General features: G+C 37.5%; 1 protein-coding gene and 1 long non-coding RNA gene across 6 annotated transcripts in view; one reads left to right on the forward strand and one right to left on the reverse strand.

The window, feature by feature from the left end:
* Positions 1–205: 205 nt before the first annotated feature.
* Positions 206–5,708, reverse strand: ZWINT (ZW10 interacting kinetochore protein). 4 transcript variants are annotated; one of them, XR_001370077.2, is made up of 10 exons: positions 5,604–5,708; positions 4,686–4,776; positions 4,395–4,518; positions 4,066–4,232; positions 3,850–3,906; positions 3,175–3,317; positions 2,897–3,096; positions 1,817–1,855; positions 1,519–1,609; positions 206–863 (listed from the first exon to the last, which is right to left on the reverse strand). XR_001370077.2 is itself a non-coding variant. In XM_006144391.3 (8 exons), exons 1-7 carry the CDS (start codon positions 5,642–5,644, stop codon positions 2,916–2,918), a joined length of 804 nt encoding a protein of 267 aa, XP_006144453.1. In that variant the 5' UTR covers positions 5,645–5,708; the 3' UTR covers positions 206–863; positions 2,897–2,915. The 4 variants fall into 4 exon arrangements, 1 of the variants encoding a protein (XP_006144453.1); XR_001370076.2 differs by lacking the exon at positions 1,817–1,855; XR_333949.3 differs by lacking the exon at positions 1,519–1,609.
* A 155-nt stretch (positions 5,709–5,863) lies between these two features.
* LOC102503178 (uncharacterized) overlaps positions 5,864–27,110 on the forward strand; it is a 43,226-nt gene continuing 21,979 nt past the window's right edge. The window contains exons 1-3 of one of the 2 annotated variants that reach the window (XR_333951.3): positions 5,908–5,933; positions 11,400–11,447; positions 23,898–23,972. This is a non-coding gene — a long non-coding RNA (uncharacterized LOC102503178). Of the gene's footprint in view, positions 5,934–11,399; positions 11,448–23,897; positions 23,973–27,110 lie in introns of both variants that reach the window. The other variant, XR_333950.3, reaches the window with a different exon arrangement.

Below are 27,110 nucleotides of genomic sequence, written 5' to 3' on the forward strand. Positions count from 1 at the left end.
CCAACCCGAAGGGAGTGATTTCTCACTCCAACGAGTACATGTGCCCTATAGCAAAAATCTCTAAAAAGGAAAAAAAAAAAAGAAAAAACAAACCAAACCCTATCTCTGGCGAGATATGCTTAAGCTAAATAGAAGTTAAATAGCTGAAGAGGGTTATAGCAAGGTCAGCTTTCACTTTCATTCCCCAGACACGGGCTGTTGGTTAAAAACAATTCCAAAAGAAGAGGCAACTAGTGTTCCAAAGTATTAGAACTACTAGGAGTTTGGTTTCTTTTACAAAAACACACAATAAAAACAATGAGATTAAACATCTTATGTTAATATAAGATAGTTCAAAGGGTTAGAGAAACTGCTAAACCATAGACTGAGGGCCGAGGTATAAAACTTCATGGAACCTTTGGAGGATTCATTACAAAGGCGGAGATTCTTTATACAGATTTCTTGTCAAGCATTTGTACTTCGATAAAGACAATGATTCCTTATATTAAATTTTTAAGTTTTCTAAGTTTATATTGCATATAGTTATGTATAATGTAATGTCATATAATTAACTATTAGGCAATATTACACAGACTTCAACCAAGACTAAACAAAAGTACACTATTCTCCTAATAAAACTGTAATACTATCAAACCAAAACATTCAATAAGTAAGCATCTCTTAAATTTTAAAGCAGCACTAAAAGTAAATGCTGTTCTTGATATGAAATTTAAAATTAAAACAACTTGTCATTTACTTCTTTACAAATAAACAGGAAACACAAGTTAAAAAATAGCAAACTGCTGATAGCAATCAGTACTGCAACAAAGTTAGATGAGTTTCCTGTAGCTTCCAGGTGTCTTCATAATGGAAATAAATGAGTCCTTAAAAAAAAAAGCAAAACAAATTAAATTATAAAGAGAACAGTGCCTGACTTTCTAGTCTGTATGTAAATGCATATATAAATGTATATTTTAAAATATTTGACAGTAAGAATACTCAGGTAGAAAAGCTAAAACACAGCTAGGCTATCAGATTTATAGCCCAAGTTTAAAAACTCGAAGTTTTAACAAAAAAATGTTATTTTATGCAAGTCACTTAATAAAAGTAGTTTCTTTAAATGACATCCTACTTATTAGAGACTAAGTCTCCAGAGATACATAAAATGTGACTATCCAAATAATTTAATGATTTATTTAGCTATAAAACAAGGTATGACCTGAGTCACATGGAATTCCCTGATTTTAGTTTTTCTTCCTCTATGTAAGCTATGTGGGGCCAGCCTCCAGCATAGTGGTTAGGGTATCTGGATCCCACATGGCCGATTATGCAGTTTGGCTTGAAAAACACACAGCCACATGTGCAATTGTGGTCAAAATCTCAACAGGACAAAGATGTGGAGGAGAAGGGATTATGGTATGACCACCCCCCCACAGGGGTTATTTTCTCACCTTCCTTCCCTCTCTCTAGTGAGTGTACGCACACACCAGAAAATTAAAGACAAAAAAGATATGTAACATGCGATGATATTAGAATTACCTGAATATTTATTAGCTCTTCCTTTTTATTGTTTATAACATTTATTTCACTAACTACTTCTATTCTTCAAGTCACCACCACCAGCAGTATACTAAAAGAATTAATTTAGTGAGTTAGTACCTTGAAAATTCCTGAAATTAGGTACAGAGAGGAACTGAGGCAATAAAACAGAAAAATCTCTTCTTAAAACCAACCAAACTTTAATTAAATAAAATGTTTACTATGTTTTAAGAAGAATTAGTAGGTTGTTGCTACTGCAAGGATATGACACAGTCATCTAATATAAAGCAACTCTTACCTTTAAATTCCAATAATCTCTGGTTATTGTTGAACATTACTGTGAAAAGTACAGTTATTATGATAGTCATAGAGTATTGAAAAGTCACACTCAGTTTACTAATTGATATGAAATACATCTCCATTCTTAATATAAACATTTCCCAACACAGTTGAACTCACATTCCCCATTATTTTCAACTATCAGTCCCTAAAGCTTTGATAAGTAGATAATGACTTAGGTACAATGAGTGGTGTTACATTGCTGAAAATGCTTTCTCATGCTCTCAGAAAATCCTGAGCCTTCAGTGACTAACATACCAAAGTGCGCTGAGCTATCAGATATGTAGTTCATTTCACAGTAGGTATGTGCTTGATTTAATTGGTAACTGTCTCCGTCAGGGAATACTGGTGTCATTGAATTGCTTTAGCCATTATTCTGGTGGGCAGAACAAGTAGCCATTCAGAATTAACAATCACTATAGTCTACTTATTTTTAAGTGACAACATTCTGAAACAGATTCCATCCTGGTATGACTCCAGTGTTTTGTGATATTGAACTGCCTAAATGGATTTTAGCTCTTTAGCTGCTGCCATTACAACAAGTCCCAATAAGAAGTCGTGGTTACTCTGGGAGATGTGTTTCCTGCAGGAGGATGGAAGCATTTGCACTACTTTCTAAATGTGCTCAGTGATGGCATGACTTCCTGATAGTTCTAGTTCAATATATTACAAAGCACTTAGAGATTTTTTTGCCATAGGAAAGAAAACTTCAATAGGTTTCTATGGCTTCTGGGTAAAAGTAAGTAAGATAAGGTTAAAAATCTCATATAACTATATAAAGTATATTTTTAGCCTTATATGTTTCAAAATAAAGTTATATATAACTCTATTTTAAGCATATTTCAAATTTTAAGTATGTTTCTAACTTTAAAGACCTGAGCTGTGGTCTGACCTGCTCTGGGACACTTCCCCATGCTACTGTCCCACAGGAAGACCAGGAAAACATGTGTCTCCAGCAGGCTGTGTGGGCCAGTGACCCTGGAGAAATATAGCATGGGCAATAGGTAAAGTCAAACTCGCAGCTTCTCTCTCTACCCACCTGCTCATCTGATCTGTCTCTAAGACACCTTAGAAGACACAGCAGGGGCTCTCCCCAGGACCTCCTCAGTGTTTTGCTCCCGGGGCTGGGTCAGCCGCTGGGGCTTATCTTCAGGGCCGTCCTGTGGTAGCTGCGCCTCTGCCTCGGTGAGAAGCGACTTACCCTGCAGTGTATATAGCAGCTGGAGGTACTTCTGGTGACTGGAAAGAGGGAAAAAGTATGAAGGGAGGAGATCTCAGCTGGACCACCCTGAGTCTACAGCCCATGTTCCCAATCACCTCTGCAGCTTGTCCCGCGCACGTCCTGCCTGCTGCTTCAGGGTTCCAAGTTCCTGACTTAGCTGCTCAAGCGCCTGCCGAGTTCCTGCCTGATGTTCCCTCACCTCTTCGGAAACCTTTGCCAGATGTTGCAGATGCTTCTCCTGCGAGGAGTGAGGGAGCAGACAAGGCTAAAAAGATGCTGAGGTCTCAGAGGCATCCCCCTAACCTCCTCCAGCTTAGGCCCAATTTAGGATTTAGACTCAGTGATAGAAAGAGGGACTTCATTCACCATAGGCAGGAGCAGGGGCCTAGAGAAAAATGAAGGATCAGAATGTGCTGCTCCAGGTTGAGGCAGTCTAGAGGGAAGGGACATGAAGACGACGAGAAAGCTTACTTGGTTTGCTCTGTACTGAGTACTATTTTAAGTACTTGATGTAATGATTATTAAACCATCCTAATGACTCTATAGGGTTGGTACAATTATTGCCTCTACTTTGTAGATGAGGAAATACAGAAAGTTAGGTAACCTGCCCAAAGTCATACAGTGGCAAAATGCTAAGATGCAAACCCATGTTGGTATCTACACCATGATGCCTGAAAGGAGAATAAAGAATGAAGGTTTTCTAGACAGAGAATATAGCCCATGTGATGGCATGGGCGTGAGAAGGGGCATTACAAGGGGGATGGTCCCACCTGTTGTAGCTGCCGCTGCTTCTGGGCTGTTCTGAATTTCTCTATGGCCATTTGTTTCTGTGGATAAGAGAGGGGGACAGGAGAAGAGAAGGGTCTTTTACTCATTGGAATTTGGGAGATGGAGGTGGGAGATACAACTCAATTTGTTTACCCTTTCCCTTGTCCCCTCTGCCTGCCTTTCCCTCCCCCACCCCCCCCACAAAGTCCCTGGTGCACCTTGGCCTGGAGCTGTGTAAGGGCTTCCTGAAGCTGTGTCCTCTTTCTTTGGGCCTCCTCCACTTGGGACAGAACCTGGGTCAGGGCACCTGTGATGGCCTCCACGTGCTCCTGGTAAGTGGCCTTCAGGTCTTTCCACTGTTCCTTGGCTATCACTGCCTTCTGTCCTGAGATGAGCCAACAGGAATGAGGTCAGGACTGAGGGTAGCCTGCCAGCCTGCATCCTGTGACACTGGGTCTCAGTCTTTCCATCACCCATACAGCAGATCTGACATTCTCCCCACTTCCTTACTCAGACCTGCCCCAATCCCATTCCCCTGGCTACTCACGGCTTGTATCTTCAGAATCCAAGTGGGCAAGGCCCTTCGAAGTGTCCTCCTGAGCTAGAAAGTTCTGCAGGAAGTCCACTACCTGAAGCTGGCTACAGAGCAACTTGTCTTTCTTCCGGGAGTCCTGTTCAGAGGGAGGTGGAGGCAGGGAACAAACATTTTTACTGTCTTAAATTAAAGGCCAACAGAGTGGCCTTCCACCATCGACACTCTCCATGAGCGCTGCTTAGTGTCAAGAGGGACCAGAACCACCCTTGGCTTCTGAAAGGTAGGTTTCCATTCTGTACATACCATCACAAACTCAGCCATGATCTGAGCTGGCAGTTCTGTCTCCTCCTGCAGGCCTATAGGTTCCAGGATGTCTGCCACCTCTGCCAAAACCCTGGAGGGGCAAGGAAACAGGAACTGCAGTATCATGTAGTGCCACACACACATACCAGGATGAGTGTATCACTGCTCGGAGTCTTGCTCCCAGACACAGCTTCAAGTTTATGTGAGGGCCTGAATCTGAGACCGGGAGTTTTAAAAGAGTACAGGGCGAATGCACACGTGGCGGGAATAAGTGCCATGAAGAAAATCAGCAGGGCTAGGGGAATAAGGAGCCTGAAAAAGGGGCTGAGATTTTCAACAGGGAGTGTCTGCACTGAAGAGAAACCCTTGATAAGGGGAGAAAAGGACAAAACTCTGACAGGCTTTGGAAGCCTTTTTGGCAGAGAGGACTAGCCCTGGAGAGGGCTTCAGGATTTAGGACCTGGAAGGGAGGGGGGGTGGGGCCTGAATGCCTGATCAAGGGTCTCTGGGATTTTTTCCTGATAGAGGCTACAGTTGTCTACTAGGGTGCAGGGATGGGGGATAAAATCACATTTGGAAATTATTGCGCTAGTACAAGGAAGACTTTAAGTGACGCTTCTACGACGTCTCCTGGGAGTGGAAAGTCTGTTAGAATAGGCGACACGCAAAGGTATGTGGAAGACAGAGACGGATGGAATCGCCCGCTTCTAGAACAGACCCCTGGGCATGTGTTTGTGGGGAGCAACCAACAGAAAGGCCTTCCCCCAGAGCGGGGCAACATCACCCCAGGAACCTAGGACTGGGGACGGCATAATTTCACAGCCGGGACGAACCCTCACGGCAGTATGGAGTCGAAAGGACGTGGGGACCACGAGGTTCACCTACCCAACCCACCTACCACCTGGCTGCGACACTTACTCTCCGGCGGCCGCCTCTGCTTCAGTCTTCACGGCCTCCATGGTTCCTCGCGCCGCGCTCAGCGGCCTCCTCCCACTGCCCAGTCTGTTTTGAGTTCACTGCGCACAGCGCGCCCGGCAAGTGATTGGCTGCTGAGTCGGTGGGCGGGAACCTATGGATAGCGTGCGCTTTAATTGGCAGGCGCGGATTAAAACGGCGCGGCCCGCAACCAGACGCAGGCGCAGTTGTGGTGGTCTGGCGGGAGGGCACTGGTTCCCCGCCTGCGGGGCGTGCACTGGTTCCGCGCCTGCGCAGTAACCTGTAGGCGGTACTGGAGACAGGAGGTGAAAGGTGAGCCTGGCTGCGTTCAGCCTCTATGATGAAGAGGGGGAGGTAGAAGAGGGAATAGTAGCACCAATCTGAGTTTGAGTTTTGCATTTTGTTTAAAAAAATGTGGTTGCTGTGATAAAAGAAAACAATGGGGTGTCTTCCAAGACGTGGGCATTTGGAGACAGAAACAAAGTGTGAGAGATTAAAAAGCGTACTGCTTTTAAAGAGTTTTGAAAGATAAGGCGCTGGGAGGAAGAACGGAAGCAGACCCTATTGAAGTACCAGGGTTGACAAGACAGAGCTGAAATTATGGGGAGAACACAGCAGGTTGTTTTGCAGAGTGTAACACAACTCAATCTGGAAAGCTTTGTATGGGTAAAGTACACAGAAAAGTCTTGTATTAGTAGTTAGTAATTATTTAGTAGGCTATTTCTCTGTTCTTGTGCCACCTATCATCTTAAAAGTTAAGGCCCAAGTGAATTAAATGCATAGCAAGTCACTTAAGTATGTAAGAGACCAAACTTAAATAATTATAGAGATACAAAAATGCCTACCGGCCAAAAAGGAACAATCTACAAGATCTGGCGGCCAATTAGCTAAAAATGATCAAGCTCACAAAAATGAAAAGAAAACCCATTAAGAAAAATTAGTGGCTGGTCAGAATTGATATAGATGTTAGAATCAACAAAGATGTTAAGACAATGATAACATCCCATTTGTTGGAAGAGTTAGACAGAACTACAATCAGAAGGATAACAAGTGGTGAGGATGTGAAGAAAGTGGAACCCTCATTTTACTGGTGGTAAAATGGTGCATCTGCTTTGGAAAACAGTTTAGTAGTTCCATATAAACTGCAATTCCACTCCTAGGAATATATCGAAGACAGTTGACAATTTGTATGCACGTGCGCACACACAAATGTACACAAATGTTGATAGCATTATATACAAGCAGAAAAAGATAAAAAAACAACCCAGCCTGCAGTATGATGGTTAAGTCAGCTGGATGCCAGGGGCCAAGTGTGATTTCAGTCCTGGACCCTGCAACTTGGGGAACATGCCAGGTACCTGTGCATGCATGCCCAAAATCTGGAAAAAATGGAAAAATGGTTATGATCTGACCATTCCTTGTTGGGGGTGGTTTCTCATTTTCTCTGTCTCTGGTGAACACAGGGAAATAAAAAAAAATAAAAAATAAAATGGAAATTACCCAAATGCCCATCTCCTTATGGATAGGAAATAAGCAAAATGTATATCCATTCAATGGAGTGTAGTATTCAGCAACTAAAGAGGATGAGGTACTGCATACTAAAATGTAGATGAACCTTGGAAGCACTATATTAAGTGAAAGAAACCAGTCACAAAAGACCAATATTGTGTGATTCCAATTATAGTAAATGTCCAGATTAGGCAAATGTATAGGAACAAAATAGTAGTTGTCTGGAACTTGGTACTGGCTGTTAGGGATGAGTTGATAGACTGTGGGAAAGGGCTTCAAATGGGTATACAGTTTTTTTAAAGGGTGCAAATTAAAATGTCCTAAAATCAGGTTATGGCGAAGTTGCACAATTCCCTTTAAAAAAGCCATTCAGTTTATACTTAAGTGTCAAAATTTTAAAAAGTAAATCAGACATAATACTTATAATACACTTAAACTTATAGAGCTGGAAACTATTGTGTGATAGATGAAATTAGCAGATTAAATATTACAGAATAATAGGATAGTGAAATTGAAAATAGAGCCCTAGAAACTAAACCGTTATGGCTCACAGGACAATTTATTACTGGCCAGTGTCCTCATAAACAGAGTTCCTGAAGGAGAGACAAAGGGAAAGGACAAAAAAAAGTAACCATAACCAAAACAATGAAATGTGATGAAGACTATAAATTCACGCAGCCAAGAAGTTCCACAAACATGAAGCACTAGAAAATTAAGAAAATAACACCAAGGCAAACCATAATTACACAGCTCAAAACAGTTTATAAAGAGAAAAATTAGAAGCAGCCAGGGTATGTGTATGTGTGGTGAGGAAGAAGGAGCATTGTATATAGAAAGAAAATAAGCATCACAGGAAATTTCTTGTTAGAAACAATAGAAGCAATAAAACACCAGAACAACAGTACAAGGGACCAGCAGGTGGTGTAACGGTGTAATGTCCCTGGACTCCCATATAGCTGACTGTGCTTCGAGTTCTGGACTTGGCAGCTTAAAACTCATGCTGGATGCACGTGCATGTGTGCCCACAGTCCGGAGAGGAGAATGGAGGAGAAGGAATTGCTACATGGCCATCCCCTGGGGAGGCGATTTCTTGCTCTCTTCTCTCTGTTTCTGCTTCTCTGCCAGCACTTGCACCCTATACCAAAAAAATCTTAAAAAAAAAAAAAAAAAGTCTTGATACTTATATCTAGCAAATACTTTTCCAAAATAAGTTTAACTGGGCAAGTCCATGGCCTACTGAAAAAGGCAGCTGGCTCCTAGTGATGGTTTGTCATTATATTGCTTAGGTCATTCATTAGGCAAAGGTGATGACAGGCTGCTGTCATGCCTCCATTGTTGTTTAGATGATGATTTGTCCCAAAGGTTCATGTTTTGGTGTTTGGTCCCCAGTATACTAGCATTAGGAGTTGGTGATTTCTTTAAGAGATGATGGCTAGTGGCCAGTGCTTGGATTAGGGAGGCATTTCCTTCACGAATGGATTAATGCGCTCTCTCTCTCTCTCTCTCTCTCTCTCTTGTGAAAAGGTGCTTCACTGAGAAGGTTGCTACAAAAGGAAGATGGGGTGTTTCCAGGTCTTTCTTTCTGTTAGCTCTCTGCTTCTGTCCTCCATGTAATACAGCGTTAAAAGTGACCTGTTGTAGGCCCTATGTCTTTAGACTTTTTAGCCACTAGAATTTAAACCAAATAAACCTCCATTTTTTTCTAAACCACCCAGGTCCAGGTATTTCTTTTAGCAGACTGACACTCCATGTCATTTTATAGTACTTCTCTAAGACACTCCATTTCATTATATAATACTCCTTAGCAAACTGGAGAGAGAGATCCTTTTCCTGGCCTTTAAGAAACCTTGTAAATTGCCTGTGGTATCACCTGACAAGAAACTGTGAGTAGAGTTAGAACCTGTGAATAGACTACAACTGACAGCCAATTAGAAGGTAGGGCCTTCAGTCAAACAGCCACAAGATGATGAAGATCCTGCTAACCATCTAAAGGAACATGAAAACAGATTCTTTGCTAATTGAGCCTTCAGAAAACCACACTTCGCAGTTAATATCTTGATTGCAATGTTTGAGACTCTGTGCTCAGTGCAAAATCTTGACCTGTGGAAACTGTAAGATAATATGTGCTGTTTAAGATACTAAATTACAGCGATTTTTTTATACAGTGATAGAAAGCTAATATAAACAACTTATAATAATGAAGGAGATAAAATGAATCTAAATAATATTCCACTCATCCAAAAGAAAACAAAAAAAGGAGGGTGAACAAAAAACAGATGAGAGGTATTGAAAACAAATAGCAAAGGGCCAGCAGGTGGCTTCCTGGTTAAGGGCACTGGACTCCCACAAAGCCAAATGCAGTTTGAGTCTCAGGTGTTTGCTTTATCTCTCTCTCTCTCTCTCTCTCTCTCTCTCTCTCTCTCACTCTCTGGTCAAATTAAAATAAATAAATAAAGTTAAATAAAATATTCTTTAAAAAATGACAGACTTAAGCCTAAGCATATGACTAATCATGTTGAATGTAAATATTTTAAAAACATAATTAAATCAGTGATTATCAGATTGGACACAAAAGCAAAACTCAAGTTATATTAAGAAGTGAACTAAATATAAAGACACAAACAGATAAAGTAAAAGGATGGAAAAAATATACCATGCCAACACTGATTAAGAGATATTTTAATCTTTTAAATATGTGGGGGTGACCAAAGTACCCTTGAAAGTGAGCAGCTTTGCAGCTTTCTGCAGCTGTTGCCATGATGGCTCTACCTCTTTAAGGGTTAGATCCTTTTGATCTATTTATCACAAATCTTCATAGAAACATTGCCTTTTGAATAAGATACTTTCCAAATATGTAAATAATACACCATTGATAGCAAAAATATCTTTGTATTTTCGTATATATATTTGCCTATCTAACTAACTCATCTCTAATATGTGTGTATGTATCTTACAATATAAACATTTACTAGACAGTTAGGAAATAGTATTTTAAAATCCACTTAATTTCTCCTCCAGTCTCTTTTCTCTGTAGAATCTCTGATGTTTTTCTTTCCATGTCACAATTACAAGTTATGAAAAGAATTTCATTTTCACTGCATTATGTATTAAATCAGAAATTAATTACTAAAACGTAAATTCATTTTGAATCACTAATTCAGTAATGATTTTTGGTAAATAAATGACCTGTGTCAGGATGCTATCAAAAGATGATTCAAAATATACCTGTTGCATCATTTAAAATTTGATTCATTATGTGATACCACTGTCCAAAATATCTCCTTCTTTTGTCTTCCTTCCTAAACAGGAATGTTCTCTGATTACATCATATTAAGCTATTAACTAATGGATGTTTTCCTCAATATTTTTCTTTTTAAAATGTTTTTCATATTTACTATCATAAAATACATGTAAAACTTTTATAAACATCAAACTTTATAAATAACTTTAGATATTTGAGTGCAAATTGTATATCTGATTGGGACATCTATGCAGTGAACTATATGTATGTAAACAATAAAATAGTTTATCAAAAAGTATTTATTAGGAACTCAAACCCTTGGTGAGGAAAATACTTTTTGATAAGTATATGCAGACAAAAATCATACAAGAGTATTTTCTCTGTTTTTATTGGGTTGTCAGCCCTGCTCTGAAATAAGGAATCACTATTGTTTCACTTATTTTTTCCAGTAGCTTTATTGAAATATAAATTATATAGCATTAAATATACCAAGTATAAATGTAAAAAATTCTTTGATTCTCTTACATGTATAGAATTTTTCAAATGTTTTAAGACATTTAAATCACCTTTTAGAGATCTATATCATCTCTTTACAATGAATCCTGATTCCTACTCCCAGACCCAGACCATGACTTGTATGATTTTTGTCTGCATAGACTTCGCTCTGGACATTCCAGAAGCATATGATATATACTATTTTTGTATCCAACTTCTTTCTCTTAGCAGTGTTTCAGAGTATCTGAGTATCATCCACATTATAGCATGCTATCACTAATTTATGGTTTTTAATTGATGAATATATTCCAATATATACTGCATACAACTCACCTATTTACCAGTTGAAAGAAATGTTATTGTTTCCAGGTACTAACTTTTATAAATCATGCTACTATGAATATTTCCTTAAAAGTTTTTGTATGAACACACACACACACACACACACACACACACACACATATACATTTCTTTTGAGTAGTTGCTGAGGAGGAGTGAAATTTCTGGGTCACATGATAATTTTTTTTTTTCAGGTTTTGGCCCTATGGCGCATATGCTTGCTGAGGAGAGAAACAGGAAAAGTGAGAAACTACTCTGGGGAGGAGGGGAATGGCCATACTACAATCCCTTCTCCTCCATTCTTCTTTTGGGAGCTTGGGCACACACTCACTCAGAGTGATTTTCAAACAACCGGGTCTGGGTTTTGAACCCTTGTCAACTGTGCGGGAGTCCAGTGCCTTAACAACACACCACTTGGTGGCCCCTGGTCACATGATACATTTATTTATTTATTTATTTATTTGGATTTTACCCTGGTCATATGATACATTCATTTATTTATTTATTTATTTATTTATTTGGATTTTAAGGATATGTCAGGTGTTTTTTAAAGTGGTGATTCCATTTTATATTCCCATCTGCAATATACAAAAATTTCAATTTGTCCACATCTTCACATGATATGCTCAGTAATTTTGATTATAACCATTCTAGTGAGTGTAAGGTTTCTATCTTCTTGTTATGATACATTCATTTATTTATTTATTTATTTATTTATTTGGATTTTAAGGATATGTCAGGTGTTTTTTAAAGTGGTGATTCCATTTTATATTCCCATCTGCAATATACAAAAATTTCAATTTGTCCACATCTTCACATGATATGCTCAGTAATTTTGATTATAACCATTCTAGTGAGTGTAAGGTTTCTATCTTCTTGTTATTGTAACATGCATTTTTCCCCTGATGTCTAACTATGATGGCCATATTTTTGTGTTTATTACCCATTTATATATCCTCTTTGGTGAAAAGAATAGTCATATATTTTGCCCATTTTTTTAAAAATGCAGTTACTTGTTTTCCTAATATTGAGCTATAAGAGTTATTTCTATTCTTTGTGTCTTTTATCAGATATATAATTTGCAAATTTTTTTCTTAATCTGTAGCTTTTCTTTTCATTTTTTGAAGTGTCTTTTAAACTTGTGAGAACATGCTCATTGAACTTATGCAATTTTTTCTATGCTTTCTTCTTCAAATCTTTTAGTTTTAACTCTGACATTAATATCTATGATCTATTTTGAGTTCATTTTTGTACTTGGTGAAAGGCAAGAGTTTAAATTCATCTTTCTGCATATGGACATCCTATTGTTGTAGCATCACTTGTCAAAAATTATTCTTTCCTCATTTATTTACCTTCTTTAGTCAAAAGTCAACTGATCATAAATGTTTTCTTTTTCTTAGACTCTCAACTTTTTTTTGTAGATCCACAATGCCTTAGTTATTGTGCCTTTATGGCACATTTACAAACTGAAAAATGTAAGTATTTCAACTTTTTCTTCCTTAATGAAAATGCTTTGGTTATGCTGAGCCATTTGCATTTCTACACACATTTTAAGAAGAGCTTGTCAATTTCTGCCAAAGGCCTGCTGGGGTATTTTTTTTTTAGCAAGATTGCATTGAATTAGGTTGAAAGATATAGATTATGGTTTTTAATTGTCCTTTTGTTGTTGTTGCTTCTCATTTTTCATTTTATTTTCATCACTGTATGATGCTTCAAAATTTGACAATAATTTTCAAAGAAGACTTACTATCCTTTCTGCATGAGACACTGAATCAACCATTACCAAGTGAATCTAGAAATTTGCTGGAATTAGTGAGACCGAATGCTTGCCTGGTGAACCCTTCTTTCTTCAGGTACATAGCTTATACAAACATAGAGGTGTACCAGTTAAACTTTAAAAACAATAATTTATAGGGGCCAGCAGGTGGCACAATGGTTACGTCAATGGACTCCCACATAGTCAACCACAATTTGAGTCCCAGACCCAGAGAGTTAAAACTCATACTGGGTGCGTGTGGGTGCATGCCCAGAATTCCAAGGGAAGAGTGAAGAAGAAAGGATTGTAGTGTGGCTATCGCCCCCTTAGGGAGGGTGATTTCTCACTTTCTGTCTTTTATCTCTGTCTCTCTGGCAAGTTCATGCGTCCTATAGCAAAAATCTCTTCATAACAAAAGCAAACAAACTAAAAAAAAAAAAAAAAAAAAAAAAAAATCTCTTAATAACAACAGCAAACAAACTAAAAAAAAAAAAAAAAGATTTGTATTCAAATCAAAGATTTTGACATAATAATCTTGTTGAAAAGAAAATAGGCACATAGACCTATTTACCAGGTCACAATAGTATTATATTGATAAAGCAAGGTATTTCGCTCATATACAACTAGATAATTTTTTTTCCTGTATAAAAAAATCTAAGCAAACTTGTCCTCTACAAACACTTTAGAAGATAATCATCTCAGTGCTTTGAAAAATGCAACAGGAAGTTTAAAATTGAGGTACATATTTTGAGACTAGGAAAAGAAAATGGAACAGTTTCTCTTTGTATCTGTGATCTGTGGAAATTATTGCCTGCATGGCCAAAATTCACTTTTATTAATCCAAAGGCACTATACTAGATTTTTAAAGTGCATATTCTTTAATGTAATTGTGACAAAAATATGCTCTGAATTGACTTTTTAGTATTGCAAATTAATAGAAGGAACACAGTTCAGGAAAGTAGACCAACTTAACCAAATCCATAGAGTTAGTAAATTGCAAAACTAAATCTGACACAAAATTTGTCTAACACCAAGGTCTGCTTTTACATGTGCCATGGCAGTTAGACCTGAGAGGATTTTTAGCAATAAAACTCAGACTCTATTGAAGCTTGTTTTCCCCCATGTCATCAGCATCTTACTCTCTACCTGGTACTCAGTGTTTTTTAAATTGATTTGAAGTTGCTTGGTTGTTTGATATCTGTCCTGTTCTATCTACATAAGCAGTAGTGCTTTACCTACAAAATATATATGTTTTGTACTTGGTTTCTGAAATCTTAGAAACATTATTTACTGAGAATACTACATAGTAAAACAATTGAGGGAGGGCATATCTTAGTAGAAATAGACTTTTAAAATATCCTTTAAACACCACACTCCAGTGACCACCATTTTTAACATTTTACATCTTCAACGATATTACTACCTACGTTTTATCGGAAAGGTGATCGGGCTCGAAGAATATTTCAGGTGATCAAAGCTTGAGCTAACTTCAGAGAGGCATATTTTATGAGGAACTGAGTTGTCCTGTGAAGATGTGCATATAAATTTTTAGTATAATTCATGGCAAAACACGAAAGATATGGTCGTTGAAATAGGGTATATCCAAATTCAACCTCAGTTCAACTAATTAGTACGTTTGTGATTTTTGGACAATGTACTTAATGAAGAATTAAATTTTATCATATTCGATATCGATAATAATTAGAATAATTCTTGTGAAAAACCATGAAGGATTGTCTTGACTTATGTTTGACATATTATGGACATTATTAACATTTTAATTTGCATTTCCATCAGCACCTTTGTAGTCATACCTGAATAAAAGCAGAACATGGATAACTGCAGAAATGATTTGAAATTAGTCTGTTATTTAAGAATTTAATAAGTAATTATGAGACCAGCAGTTAGCATAATGACTATGTCGCTGAACTCCCATGTAGCTAACCATGGTTCGAGTCCTGGACCCGGTGGCTTAAACTCACACCTGGCGTGTGTGCTCAAGATCCCGAGAGAGGAGAATGGAGGAGAAGGGATTGCAGTGTGGCCATACCCCCTGGGGGTATGGCCAGACAGACAGAGAGAGAGAGACAGAAAGTGAGAAATCACCCCTCAGGGGGATGGCCACGCCATAATCCCTTCTCATCCATTCTCCTCTCAGGATCTTGGGCATGCACGCACACGCGCCTGGCGTGAGTTTTAAGCCACCGGGTCCAGGACGCAAACCATGGTTGACTACATGGGAGTCCAGCGATGTAGCCATTACGCTACCTGCTGGTCCCCTCACTTTCTATATCTTTGTCTCTCTCTGTCTTTCTGGTGAGTGCACGCGCCCTATAGCAAGAACCTCTCAAAAAAAAAAAAATTTAATAAGTAATTAAAAGTGTACAACATGGATCATAGCAATTTTGAAATGAACTGCATCTCTTATGGTTGCATTTGTATTTAACATGATTTCCAATTATCAGCCTTCATACTTTTCTATTATTAATTTTCAATGATAACACCAAACTATAACTTTGTATTTCACTAAAAGAACAATTAAGAAATACCATTCCAGAGGATGAACATCTATTGATAGTTCAGAAAGCTATTGCTGTTTTTCCATGAACCATGATTCTGAGTGTCAGTGCTACCTACAGCTGTACTTTACTGGAATTTTCAGATTGAGATATAGCATTTTGTTTCAGAAAGGATCTTAATGTTTAGCATCTAAATTGCAGATCATAAGGCAATTCTTGCTTTGGCTTGCTAGTTCCAGATGGGTAAATTCTGACTTACATACTGCTCAGTTCCCTATTTTAGTCTGTCATTCTTCTAACAATGCTCGGCATCCATGCAATTTGGACACGGACCATCTAAAGTAAATTGCAAGACCCTCCTGAGAAAGGACATCTCACTTGGAGCAAATGCCCATGAAAGCCATTTGAATCTTTTCTAATCACAATAAAATCCTCCAGCTTCTTTCTTTTTGTTTTCTGTTAGTAATGAACCAAAACACCACGATGAAAGCCTGAAAGCTAAAGAGATTATTTTTAAGTCTCAAACTCATTTTTATGTATCTCTTGCACTTACATTCTTTAGATCATTTCCTTTGTTTTGGTTTAATTTTCAAGAAAGTTAATTTCACCTTATCTATAGAAATCTTTCCCTTTTAATTCAAAGATAGTTATCTGTTATTCTTCATAACTCAAGAAAAGACTAAGTTGCTTTGGTTTTACCACTCTGTAGTCCTCAAGTTTCACCCTTGGGCCAGCCTGTGGTTAGGTGGTTATGGTGGCTGAACACCACATGTCTGACTGCACAGTTCAAGTCCCAGACCTAGTGACTTGAAAACCACAGAGGGCATGTGTGCATTTATGCAATAGCCCTAAAGGAGGGAGATATGAAGGAAAAAGAATTGCATTTTGAATATTGCCCACGGTGGGATGCTTTCTCACTCCCTATACCTCCTCTCTCTCTCTCTGGCAAATACCCCCCACAAATGCCCTCTGGCAAATTTTAAGAAATTTCATAGGTGCACACAGTGTATGGTTTGAAAAAGTAAGAAAAGGAACTTTTCCTTATCTTATTCATGATAATCTACTCTATAATAATATTGTATAATTGCTATTGAAGGTACTAGTCCCTTTGAAGATTTTTATTTAAAAATTATGAGAAAAATAAAACCACAGATTAATTTCTGTTAAATAAAGTGCTATGAGAAGTAAAAGTTAAGTAATTTGTTGCCCTTTTTCTTTTAACATGTCTATTTAAAAATATTAGGACAGTTATTATAGTTTTCATGGTTAACTAAAACTTTTGAAAAGCATTATGATTATAATATTGGTTTTCACTCTTGCACTGTCACAAAATGCTGTGCTATTTTATAAGCAGTAATATTGTTATTTTTATAAGTTCCTGGTGTTTTAAAATATTTAGATAGGAATTTTTATTGAGGTATACGTAGATAGTTATTCCTTATATTAAATTTTAAATTAAAGACCTCATGTCACCAACTCAATGCTGTGCAAAAAGAATAAAGTAAGAGGTATCTCACTCTCTGACTTCAAAATATATTACAAAGTGGTGATAATCAAATTAGCATGGTACTGGCACAAAAACAGACACATTGACCAATGGAACAAAATAGAGAATCCATAAATAAACCCCAAATCATACTGCCAACTGATCTTCTTAATGGAGTGGAGAAAAGAAAGTCTTTTCAGTAAATGTTGCTAGAAGAACTGGATATCCACCTGTAGAAAAATAAAGTGGACATATGAAGCAAAACCCTTTTCTCTCACCATTAACAAGATTCTACTCAAAATGGATCAAAGATTTAAATGTAAAACCTAAAACTATAAAAGTTATGGTAGAAAACTTAAGGGAAACTCTTAAAGAAAATGGAGTAGGCAGAAATTTATTAAATAAGACTCCCAAAGCACAGGCAATAATCACAAAAATAGACAAGTAGAATTACATCAAACTTCAAAGCTTCTTCACATCAGAGGACACAACAATTATAGTGAAAAGACAACCCTCAGAATGGGAGAAAATATTTGCTCATTAGTCCTCAGACAAGGGATTGATAACCAGAATATGTAGAGAACTCAGGCAGTTCACCCATAAAAATATGAATAATCCAATTTAAAAATAGACAAATGAATGGAAAAGGCAACTCTCCAAAGAAGAGTTACGAATGATCAAAATGTGTATGAAAAATGTTTAGTCTCTTAGGACCAGCAATTAGCGTAATGGCTATGTTGCTGGACTCCCACATAGTCGACCGTGGTTTGAGTCCTGGACCTGGTGCCTTAAACTCATGCCAGGTGCGTGTGCATGCATGCCCAAGATCCCGGGAGGAGAATGGAGGAGAAGGGATTGCAGCGTGGCCATCCCCCCTGCGGGGTGATTTCTCACTTTCTGTCTCTATGTCTCTGTCTGGTGAGTGCATGTGCCCTATAGCAAAAACCTCTCCAAAGAAAGAAAAAAAAAAATGTTCAGTCTCTTGTCCTAAGGGAAATGCAAATTAAAACCACAATGAGATATCATTTAACCCCAGTTAGAATTGCTAGGATCACAAATATAAAGAACCAAAACTTCTGGCAAGGCTTCCAGGAAAAGGAAACACTTATATTGTTGTGGAAATGTAAATTGGTACAACCAGACTTTGATATACACTGTATATCCCCTCTTAATATGTACCGAATGTCTGCACTTTATGGCAGAAATGGAAAGATCCAGAGAGATAAATGTGGATAGGATAATTGTAGATGCCAGAGACTAAGGGAAAGGAGTGAGTGGTAGAGAGTGGATGGTAGAGGGTGGGCAGGAGAGACAAGGGAAGAAACATTTAACAGCCAAAAAATACAAGTTCTTTGTTGGAAAGAAGAGAACTTATATTTTGTAATTTTTGCTTTATAAAAACATAAACAATTATGAGAAAAACTTTAAAAATTTAAAAAATCAAAGGTACAATAAAAAAATCCTATACTCATTAAAATTCTTCCAGGTTATTGCATTATTTTATTTCCTGAGGTCGTAGAGAGATAAGCATCCTTCTTTGATTCCATTAGTGATTTGTGCTAGGAACAAGTTAGGATATCTATGAAATTATAGGCCTCCCTGAGGCAATCATCTTATTTAGCATGAGAATTTAGGGATTATAAAAGATATCTAAAGTACATAAGCAGTATCTCCTTTGCGAAGTATCTGAGCAGAACTTTTGCCTTGGGTATCCCTACGAGATCTGTTGGAACTCAGCTTTCTCAAACCTCTTAGAAAGAACAAGTTTTTTTGTTTGTTTGTTTATTTCTTTTGTACCTATTGATGTTTTCTTGTTATAGGCTCATCCAGTACTTGGGATATATAGAGATAAAAACAAAAAATAAAAACAAAAAAGAGAATTCACCACATTATTATTCCTCAAGTCCCATGTTCAAGAGCTTGTCTTTTGCCTTCTTTTTAGCTCTGAATCTTCTTACTGTTGTCTCTTAAATAATTTCCTTTATACAGTTTATATAATGATAATTAAAGGAGAGAAACAGAAAAATGAATCTATACCATCCTGTTTCTGAAGTCTTAGCTATTATTTTTCAGTTGTGGTTTATGTCATTAAAAATTACTGATGATCCTAGAACATGTTAGAGGTTTGGAAATCCAAATAATGAATTAATGAATTAATAAGTAAATGGCTAATTACACAGAAGGATATAAGAAAGAAAACGGAAAGAAGGAAAGAATAAAGGAAGAAAACAAAAGGAAAGGACAGAATGTTGTCATCAATGGACAGTTCTAATAACATGTATTGGAAAGGACACTAACCTCACTGTGATACTAGGCAATGTAGAATTTTTGGCAATGAATTTAAGTTCTATAAACTTACATCTTCACAATTATAAAATGAAAGGCTTTGCTTAAAATGTGTGATCCCTTCCAGTCATGTATGCTCTGGTTCTTAAACAGGTTCTCTGAAAGTCACAATTGAAGCTCTATTTAAAAGTGGTCTGCTGTTAAGCTTATAGTTGCAGCTCCTCAGGCAGCATGCAAGCCCTTTGACACAGCTGTGCAGTAGTGGGAAACAGCAGCAAGTCAATTGAATTGGTGTAAAACAATAGGGGATTCTGCACATTTTCCCAAGCAATGGCATATGTGGGGCATGAGTGAAAGGGATTGAGCTGCCAAAAATGAAAGGCTCAACAGAGCTTTCACCTGTGAGCAGCTGGTCACACACTTTGGCTTTCCAAATATGTTCTCACATTGTGAGAAACCCACCCAGTGGCAATTATCTTTAAACATCAAGGACAAACATGTCATGGCTAATGCCCATCCAACTGTTAATGCAGTCTGTGCTTTTGTTGAAACTTCTGTTCCTAATCTAAAGGATATTTCATTTAACTGATACTCTGCCTTGTTGATATACCATTAGCACCTCAACTTTTTATGAAAGAAGTCACTAGGGATATCCTTAGAAAGTATATATTCTCTCTCCTTTTCCCTAGATTACTAGTGACCTTGTATAAAGAGTGTTAAGCAAACAAGGACCAGCATGTGGTGTGATGGTTACATCACTGGACTCACACATGGTTGATCACAGTTCAAGTCCTGGACCCAGTGCCTTAAAACTCACTCTGAGTGAGTGTGCATATGTGCCTAAAATCCTGAGAGAATGGAGGAGAGGGGATTCTGGTGTGGATGTCTTCCCCAGGGAATGATTTCTTGTTTTCTGTCTCTGGTAAGAGCACACACCCTGTAGCAAAAATCTCTCCCCCCAAAAATGTGTTAAGCAAACAAATAAGAGCTCCATTAAAATATTACTTGTGCTGGGCCCAGCAGTTAGTGTAATGGCTATGTCACTGGACTCCCATGTAGTCAACCGCAGTTCGAGTCCCCCACCCGGTAGCTTAAACTCATGCTGGGCGCATGTATGTGCGTGCCCAAAATCCAGAGAGGAGATTGGAGGAGAAAGGATTGCAGCATGGGTGGGTGATTTCTCGCTTTCTGTCTCTCTGTCTCTCTGTCTTTCTGGCGAGTGCACATGCCCTATAGCAAAAGGGAAAAAAAAAAAACTCAAAAAAATTAGTATCTATATATACACTACACTTAATAGTTTGTATGGTATGCTTCATGAATATATTAATATATAGCATTTTAGCTACTCTTCATATGTGCAAGTAGGAAGACTCTTAAAATGATCAGAGTTTGGGGCTGGCAAGTGGTGTGGTAATTGAGGCACTGGACTCCCACCTGGCCAACTGCGGTTTGAGTCTCAGACCTGACAGCTTGCTTTCTCACTTTCTCTCTCTCTCTCTTTTCTCTCTCTCTCTCTGATGAGTATGCATGCCCTGTATTAAAAAATTTAAAATAATAATATAAACAAATAAAAATAAAATTAATAATTATTTAAAAACACCTAACTCTTAAAAAATAGTACAAGAGCTTTCTATAATCTCTTTTCCCAAATGTAATACCTCCCCACCTCGAAGTAAAAAATGTTTCCTATTGCTCTTAGCCTGTCTCACATGCTCCTTCTTTTTTTTTTTTTTTTTTTAATTTTTTTTTTTTTTTTTTTTGGAGAGATTTTCACTGTAAGGTGCGTGCGCTCGCCAGACAGACAGAGAGAGACATAGAGACAGAAAGCGAGAAATCACCCCCCAGGGGGGATGGTCACGCCGCAATCCCTTCTCCTCCATTCTCCTCTCGGGATCTTGGGCACGCACGCACACATGCCCGGCGTGAGTTTTAAGCCACCGGGTCCGGAACACGAACCGCGGTCGACTACGTGGGAGTCCAGCGACATAGCCATTACGCTAACTGCTGGTTCCCACATGCTCCTTCTTTTGATGGAAATATTACTTCATCTTCTAAACCTGAATTTATGTGGAAAGTACCATTTATTTTCATTTCCTAGCTTTAATACCAGTTCTTCAGGAAAGCCTTGTCTGGGAAATCCTAGCAGCCATTGGATGTTAGCTAAGTGTTCCTTCTCTATTCTACCATATTATTCTCTATATATTGTCATATAGTAGCTCTAATATTATTTTGCACAATATTATATAGGCATATTTGTGTCCATAGTCCTGATGGATTCAGAGTATCTTTTAACTAAAAAATTAAATATATTAAAAAATTGCAATTTACCTTAACATATATTTTAGTATACAGTAGGTTATGTTTGACTATATGCACATAGTTGTATAGCAGATATCTTGAATTTTTTTTTTTTGAGAGATTTTTGCTATAGGGTGCATGCAATCACCAGAATGAGAGAGACAGAGAAACAGGAAGTGAGGAATCACCTCCCAGGGGGGATGGCCACGCTGCATCCCTTCTTCTCCATTCTGCTCTTGAGATCTTGGGTACGCATGCACATGCTCCAGGTGTGAGCTTAAGCCTCCCGGTCCGGGACTTGAACTGCAGTTGACTACGTGGGAGTCCAGTGACATAGTCACTACGCCAACTGGCTGGTCCCTGATATCTTGAATTTTTTTATCTTTTGTGACTAAAACTTCATATCCATTATACAACATGTCCCCAGGACCAGCAGATGGTGCAGTGGTTATGTCACTGGACTCCCACATAGTTGACTCTGGTTTGAGTCCCGGACCTGGTGGCTTAAAACTCATGACAGGCATGTGTACATTCATGCCCAAAATCCTGAGAAGGAATGGAGGAGAAGAGATTGTGACATGGCCACCCCCTCTTGGGCGGTCATTTCTCGCTTTCTGACTCTCTGGTGAGCGCACATGCCTTGTAGCAAAAATCTCTCTAATTAATAATAATAAAATATAAAAGTAAAACAACTCCCCATTTTCTCTTCTCCCTAACCCCTGGCAACCACCATACTACTTTCTACTTCCAAGAGTTTGATATTTTAGGTACCTCACATAAACAGAATTGAGATATTTGTCCTTCTCTTCTGGCTTATTTTACTCAACATAATGTCATCAAGGTGCATTCATGTTGTAGCATATGGCAAGATTCCTTCCTCTTTGAAGGCTGAATGTTGTACCACTATATGTAAATGCATATTTTCTTTATCTATTCATCCACCAATGGATATTTAGGTTGTTTCCACTCCTGTGAATAGTGGTGCAATGAACATGGAAGTGCACATATTTATTCAAGATCCTAATTTCAATTCTTTTGGAGATAGACACACACACACACACACACACACACACACACACATACACACATATGTAATTAGGAATGTTGGGTCATATTGAAGTTCTAGTTTTAGTTTTTTGAGGAACTTCCAATGTTTTTCAGAGTGTTTGCTTCATTATAAATTCCCACCAATAGTGCACAAAGGTTTCAGTTTCTTTACATCCTCAACAATGCTTCTTATTTCCTAATTTATTTTTTACTTTTATATTTATAATGGCCATCCTAACAGGTATGAGGTGATATTCGGGGGTTTTGAATTTCCCCAGGGATTAGAGATGCTGATTATCTTATATACCCATTGGCCATTTGTATGCATTCTTTGGAGAAATGCTTATTCAGTTCTTCACTCATCTTTAGTTAGGCTATTTTTTTTTTTGCTATAGGGTGCGTGTGCTCACTAGACAGAGAAAGACAGAGAGACGGAAAGCGAGAAATCACCCCCCAGGGGGGATGACCACACTACAATCCCTTCCCCTCCATTCTCCTCTAGGGATCTTGGGCACACACGCACACGTGCCAGGGGTGAGTCTTAAGCCACTGGGTCTGGGACGCGAACTGCGGTCAACTACATGGGAGTCCAGCGACATAGCCATTACACTAACTTCTGGTCCCGCTAGGCTATTGTTTTTGTGTAATTGAATTTAATTCCATATATAGTTTGGGTATTAATCCAATATCAAATATATGCATTTTGTCTGACCTTCATACCCATTCTAATTAGTAGGATAATTGAACTCATCTCCCATGCATGTGCCCTTCTCCACCAGGAGGGGAATGTATGCACAAGTCCCACCTTAGAACGAGTCCTGACATAACCCTTTTTGACCCAAATAAAAACACCTCCCATAGTTCTTTCTTGTCAACCCATTTTCTAAGACCCCTCCCTTCTTGGGAGCTCTGTTTTTCCTTCCCTCTCCTTCAGTAAACTCCCCACTTTGCTGTACCTACAAAACAAAAACAAAACCACAATTGTTTCTCTTTGGTTAAGTTTATTCCAAAATATTTTACCATTTTTGTTACTATCGTAGAGAATATTTTCCTAATTTCTAATTACTCAATTAGTGAATAGAAACACCACTAATTTTTATATTTTGTATATAGCAACTTTGCTGAATTTTTTTAGTAGTTCCAACAGTTGTGTGTATGTGTGTGTGTGTGTGTGTGTGTGTAAAATCCTTAGGGATAACTTTATATAAGATTGTGTTATCTGTGAATGGAGATAATTTTATCCTTACTTTCTGACTTGAATGTCCTTTATTTCTTTCTCTTGCTAAATTTCTTTTTCTAGGACTTCCAGTGCTATGTTGAATGGAAGTGGCAATAGTGGACATCCTTGTCTTATTCCTGATCTCGAAGAAAAGCTGTAAGTATTAAACCATTAGAAATTATGTCAGCGTTGATATTTTCATACAGTTTTATTATGTTGGGGTAAATTCCTTCTGTACCTAACTTGTTGAGAGTTTTTTTTTTTTTATCATTAAAGATATCAATTTGTCAGAGGCTTTTTCTGCATTTATTGGTATGGTTATGTGTTTTTTATCTTTCATTCTGTTAATGATATTAATTAATTTTTATAATTGAACATCCTTGCATCCTCCCAAAAAATCTCACTTGGCCATGGTCTACGATAATTTTAATATGTTGTTGAACTTGGTTTGCTAATATTTTTTAAGGAGTTTTGTATTTATGCTCATCAATAATATTGGTCTGTGGTTTTCTTTCCTTGTAATGTCTTTGTTTGATTTAGTACCAGGATTGTGGAGGCCTCATAAAATATGTCTGAAAAATCTTAGAAGAGTTTAAAAAAGATTGGTATTAATTATTTAAATGTTGGACAAAATTCTCCAGTTATGCAATTTAGTCCTGGACTTTTTGTTAGTTTGTGATTACTGAATTTAATTTCTTTACAATTTATGGGTATTCAGATTTTCTATTTCTTTGTGATCAAGTCTTGGTAGGATATATATTTCTTGGATTATTATTTTTTTTTCTTTTCTTCCTTTTTTTTTTTCTTGTTGGTTATCTGGTTTGTTGCATATAATTGTTCATATTAGTCTCTTATATTCTTTTACTTTCTGTGGCATCAATTGTAATGTCCTCTTTCATTTTTAATTTTTTTTTAATAGAGTCTTCCTTCTTTTTATCTTAGTCTAGCTAAAGATTAGTCTTTTTGTTGTTGTTAATTTGTGAGAGAGAGAGAAAGAAGAGAGATCCTTCAGAGGGTCTGTGTGCAGTAATTTCCTTCTCAGCTTTGCAGCCTACCAGCCAGGATCATGGATGAGCCTATGAGCATTGCCAAGTGTGTTAAATCAGACCTAAGATATGAAACTGAAACCTTTCCATGTGGTCTCTAGCATCATACAGCAATGTTCTGCTTCCCTTCAGCTGACCGGTCATTTTTGTTTATATTTTCAAAAAATCAATACTTAGTTTCATTGATTTTCTTCTATTATTTTTCTGTTCTTTATGCTCCATAATTATTTTCTTCTTTTTGATAACTTGGGGCTTAGACTGTTCCTTTTTTATTCTAGTTCTTTAAAGTGTGGAATGTTTATTTGTGATTCCATCTTTTTTTTTTTTTTGGAGAGATTTTCGCTATAGGGCGCGTGCGCTCGCCAGACAGACAGAGAGAGACATAGAGACAGAAAGCGAGAAATCACCCCCCAGGGGGTATGGTCACGCCGCAATCCCTTCTCCTCCATTCTCCTCTCGGGATCTTGGGCGTGCACGCACACGCGCCCGGCATGAGTTCTAAGCCACCGGGTCCGGGATGCGAACCGCGGTCGACTACGTGGGAGTCCAGCGACATAGCCATTACGCTAACTGCTGGTTCCCTGATTTCATCTTTTTTTAATGTAAGTATTTATCATTTAAAAATCCTGCTTAATATAGCTTTTGCAGCATCTCATTTTGTTGGTATATTTTAGCCTTTTATTTTAATTAGTCTCAAAATGTTTTCTAATTCACCTTTGATTTTTTCTTTATTTCATTGGTTGTTGAGACTGTTGTTTAATTTCCTTATATGTGAATTTTCTATTTCTTTTTAAAAAACATTTCTAGTTTCACTCTAAATTTCTTAAATTTGTTAAGGCTTGTTTCACAATCTATGCTCTAGCAGGAAAAATAAATGAACATAATCTATTAAAATGCCTGGTAAGGGGGGGCCAGCTTGTGGCATGACTGTTAAGGTGCTAGACTCCCACATGGCCAACTACAGTACTAGTTCAGGAGCTGGCAGCTTGAAAAATCACACCAGGTGTGTGTTTGTGTGTTCTCAAAATCCTGAGAGGAGAAAAGAAAAGGGATTGGGTGTGGCCTATCCCCTGGGGGGGTGATTTTTCAGTTTCCCTCTCTCTATCTCTCTCCAGCAAGCACACACGCCCTCTGACAAATTATCTATCTATATCTATCTATCTATCTATCGATATCTATATCTAATATATATCTATATCTAAATAAAGAGATTATCTCTCTACTTACAGATTATTATTATATATAGATATAGGTAGTTAATGAAATGCAGCTGCTTGGATGACTGGCTAGAACTACAGAGGAAGCTGTAAATGTGTATGTGTAAGGTTAATCTAATAGGATTTATGTCCTTTTAAGAAGATGGGACACCAGGAATGTTCCCACACAGAGAAAAGGACTGAGCAAGAAGGTAGCAGTCTGCCAGACAGGCAGAGGGGTCTCATGAGAAACCAGTCCTGCTAGCACCTTGATCTTAGACTTCTCAGGCTTCAGAACAGTAAGAAAATGAATTCCTGTCTTTAAGCCACACACCTCTGTGGTATTTTGTTATGGCAACCCAAGCTAACTAATACACATATTTTACCAATTTGGATAATATATGGTTTCATAGATTTGGATTATCCACAATTACGTGATTATAGCCCTTGAGGTCTGACTCCTTTAACTATTTTATGATTATTAGACCATTTTTTACTTTTCCTACTAGTGTTATAGAATTAAACTTATTTTTTCTTGGGGGAATAAAATTGCGTTTCCTATTATAGATTACTGGAAAGTTTTTATCTCATTGCCTTGTTCAGAAAAAAGAATTATAGAAGGACTTTAAAATTAAACAATAATGTAGGCAAATAATAGTTAGTGTTTTAAAACTGAAGACCATAGATTGCATTAATAACTTCTCTCTACTTAATCACTTCTTTTAAATTATAAAAATGTATATACATACACACACATATGTACTCTGTTTATCAATAGGGAAAAGGAAAATTGGATGTGTGTTTCTGTGTGTGGGCCATTTACTTAAGAAAACAAAAATAAAAACAAAGCAAAACATTTTAATTTTAAATTTATGCAATGGTACATTTAATTCTTATGGAACTAAAATTTGTCTCTCTTGAAAAATGTATCTAAGTATATGAAAATGAATTTAACAATCCACCCCCAAAATAGAATAAGGAATATATGCAGGTATTACTGAAAAAAATGCAAACTGAAGTTCAATGTGTAATTAACCACTTTCCACTACCAA

This window comes from Tupaia chinensis, unplaced genomic scaffold (assembly GCF_000334495.1).
Source record: "Tupaia chinensis unplaced genomic scaffold, TupChi_1.0 Scaffold000118_1, whole genome shotgun sequence".
NCBI lineage: Eukaryota > Metazoa > Chordata > Mammalia > Scandentia > Tupaiidae > Tupaia > Tupaia belangeri.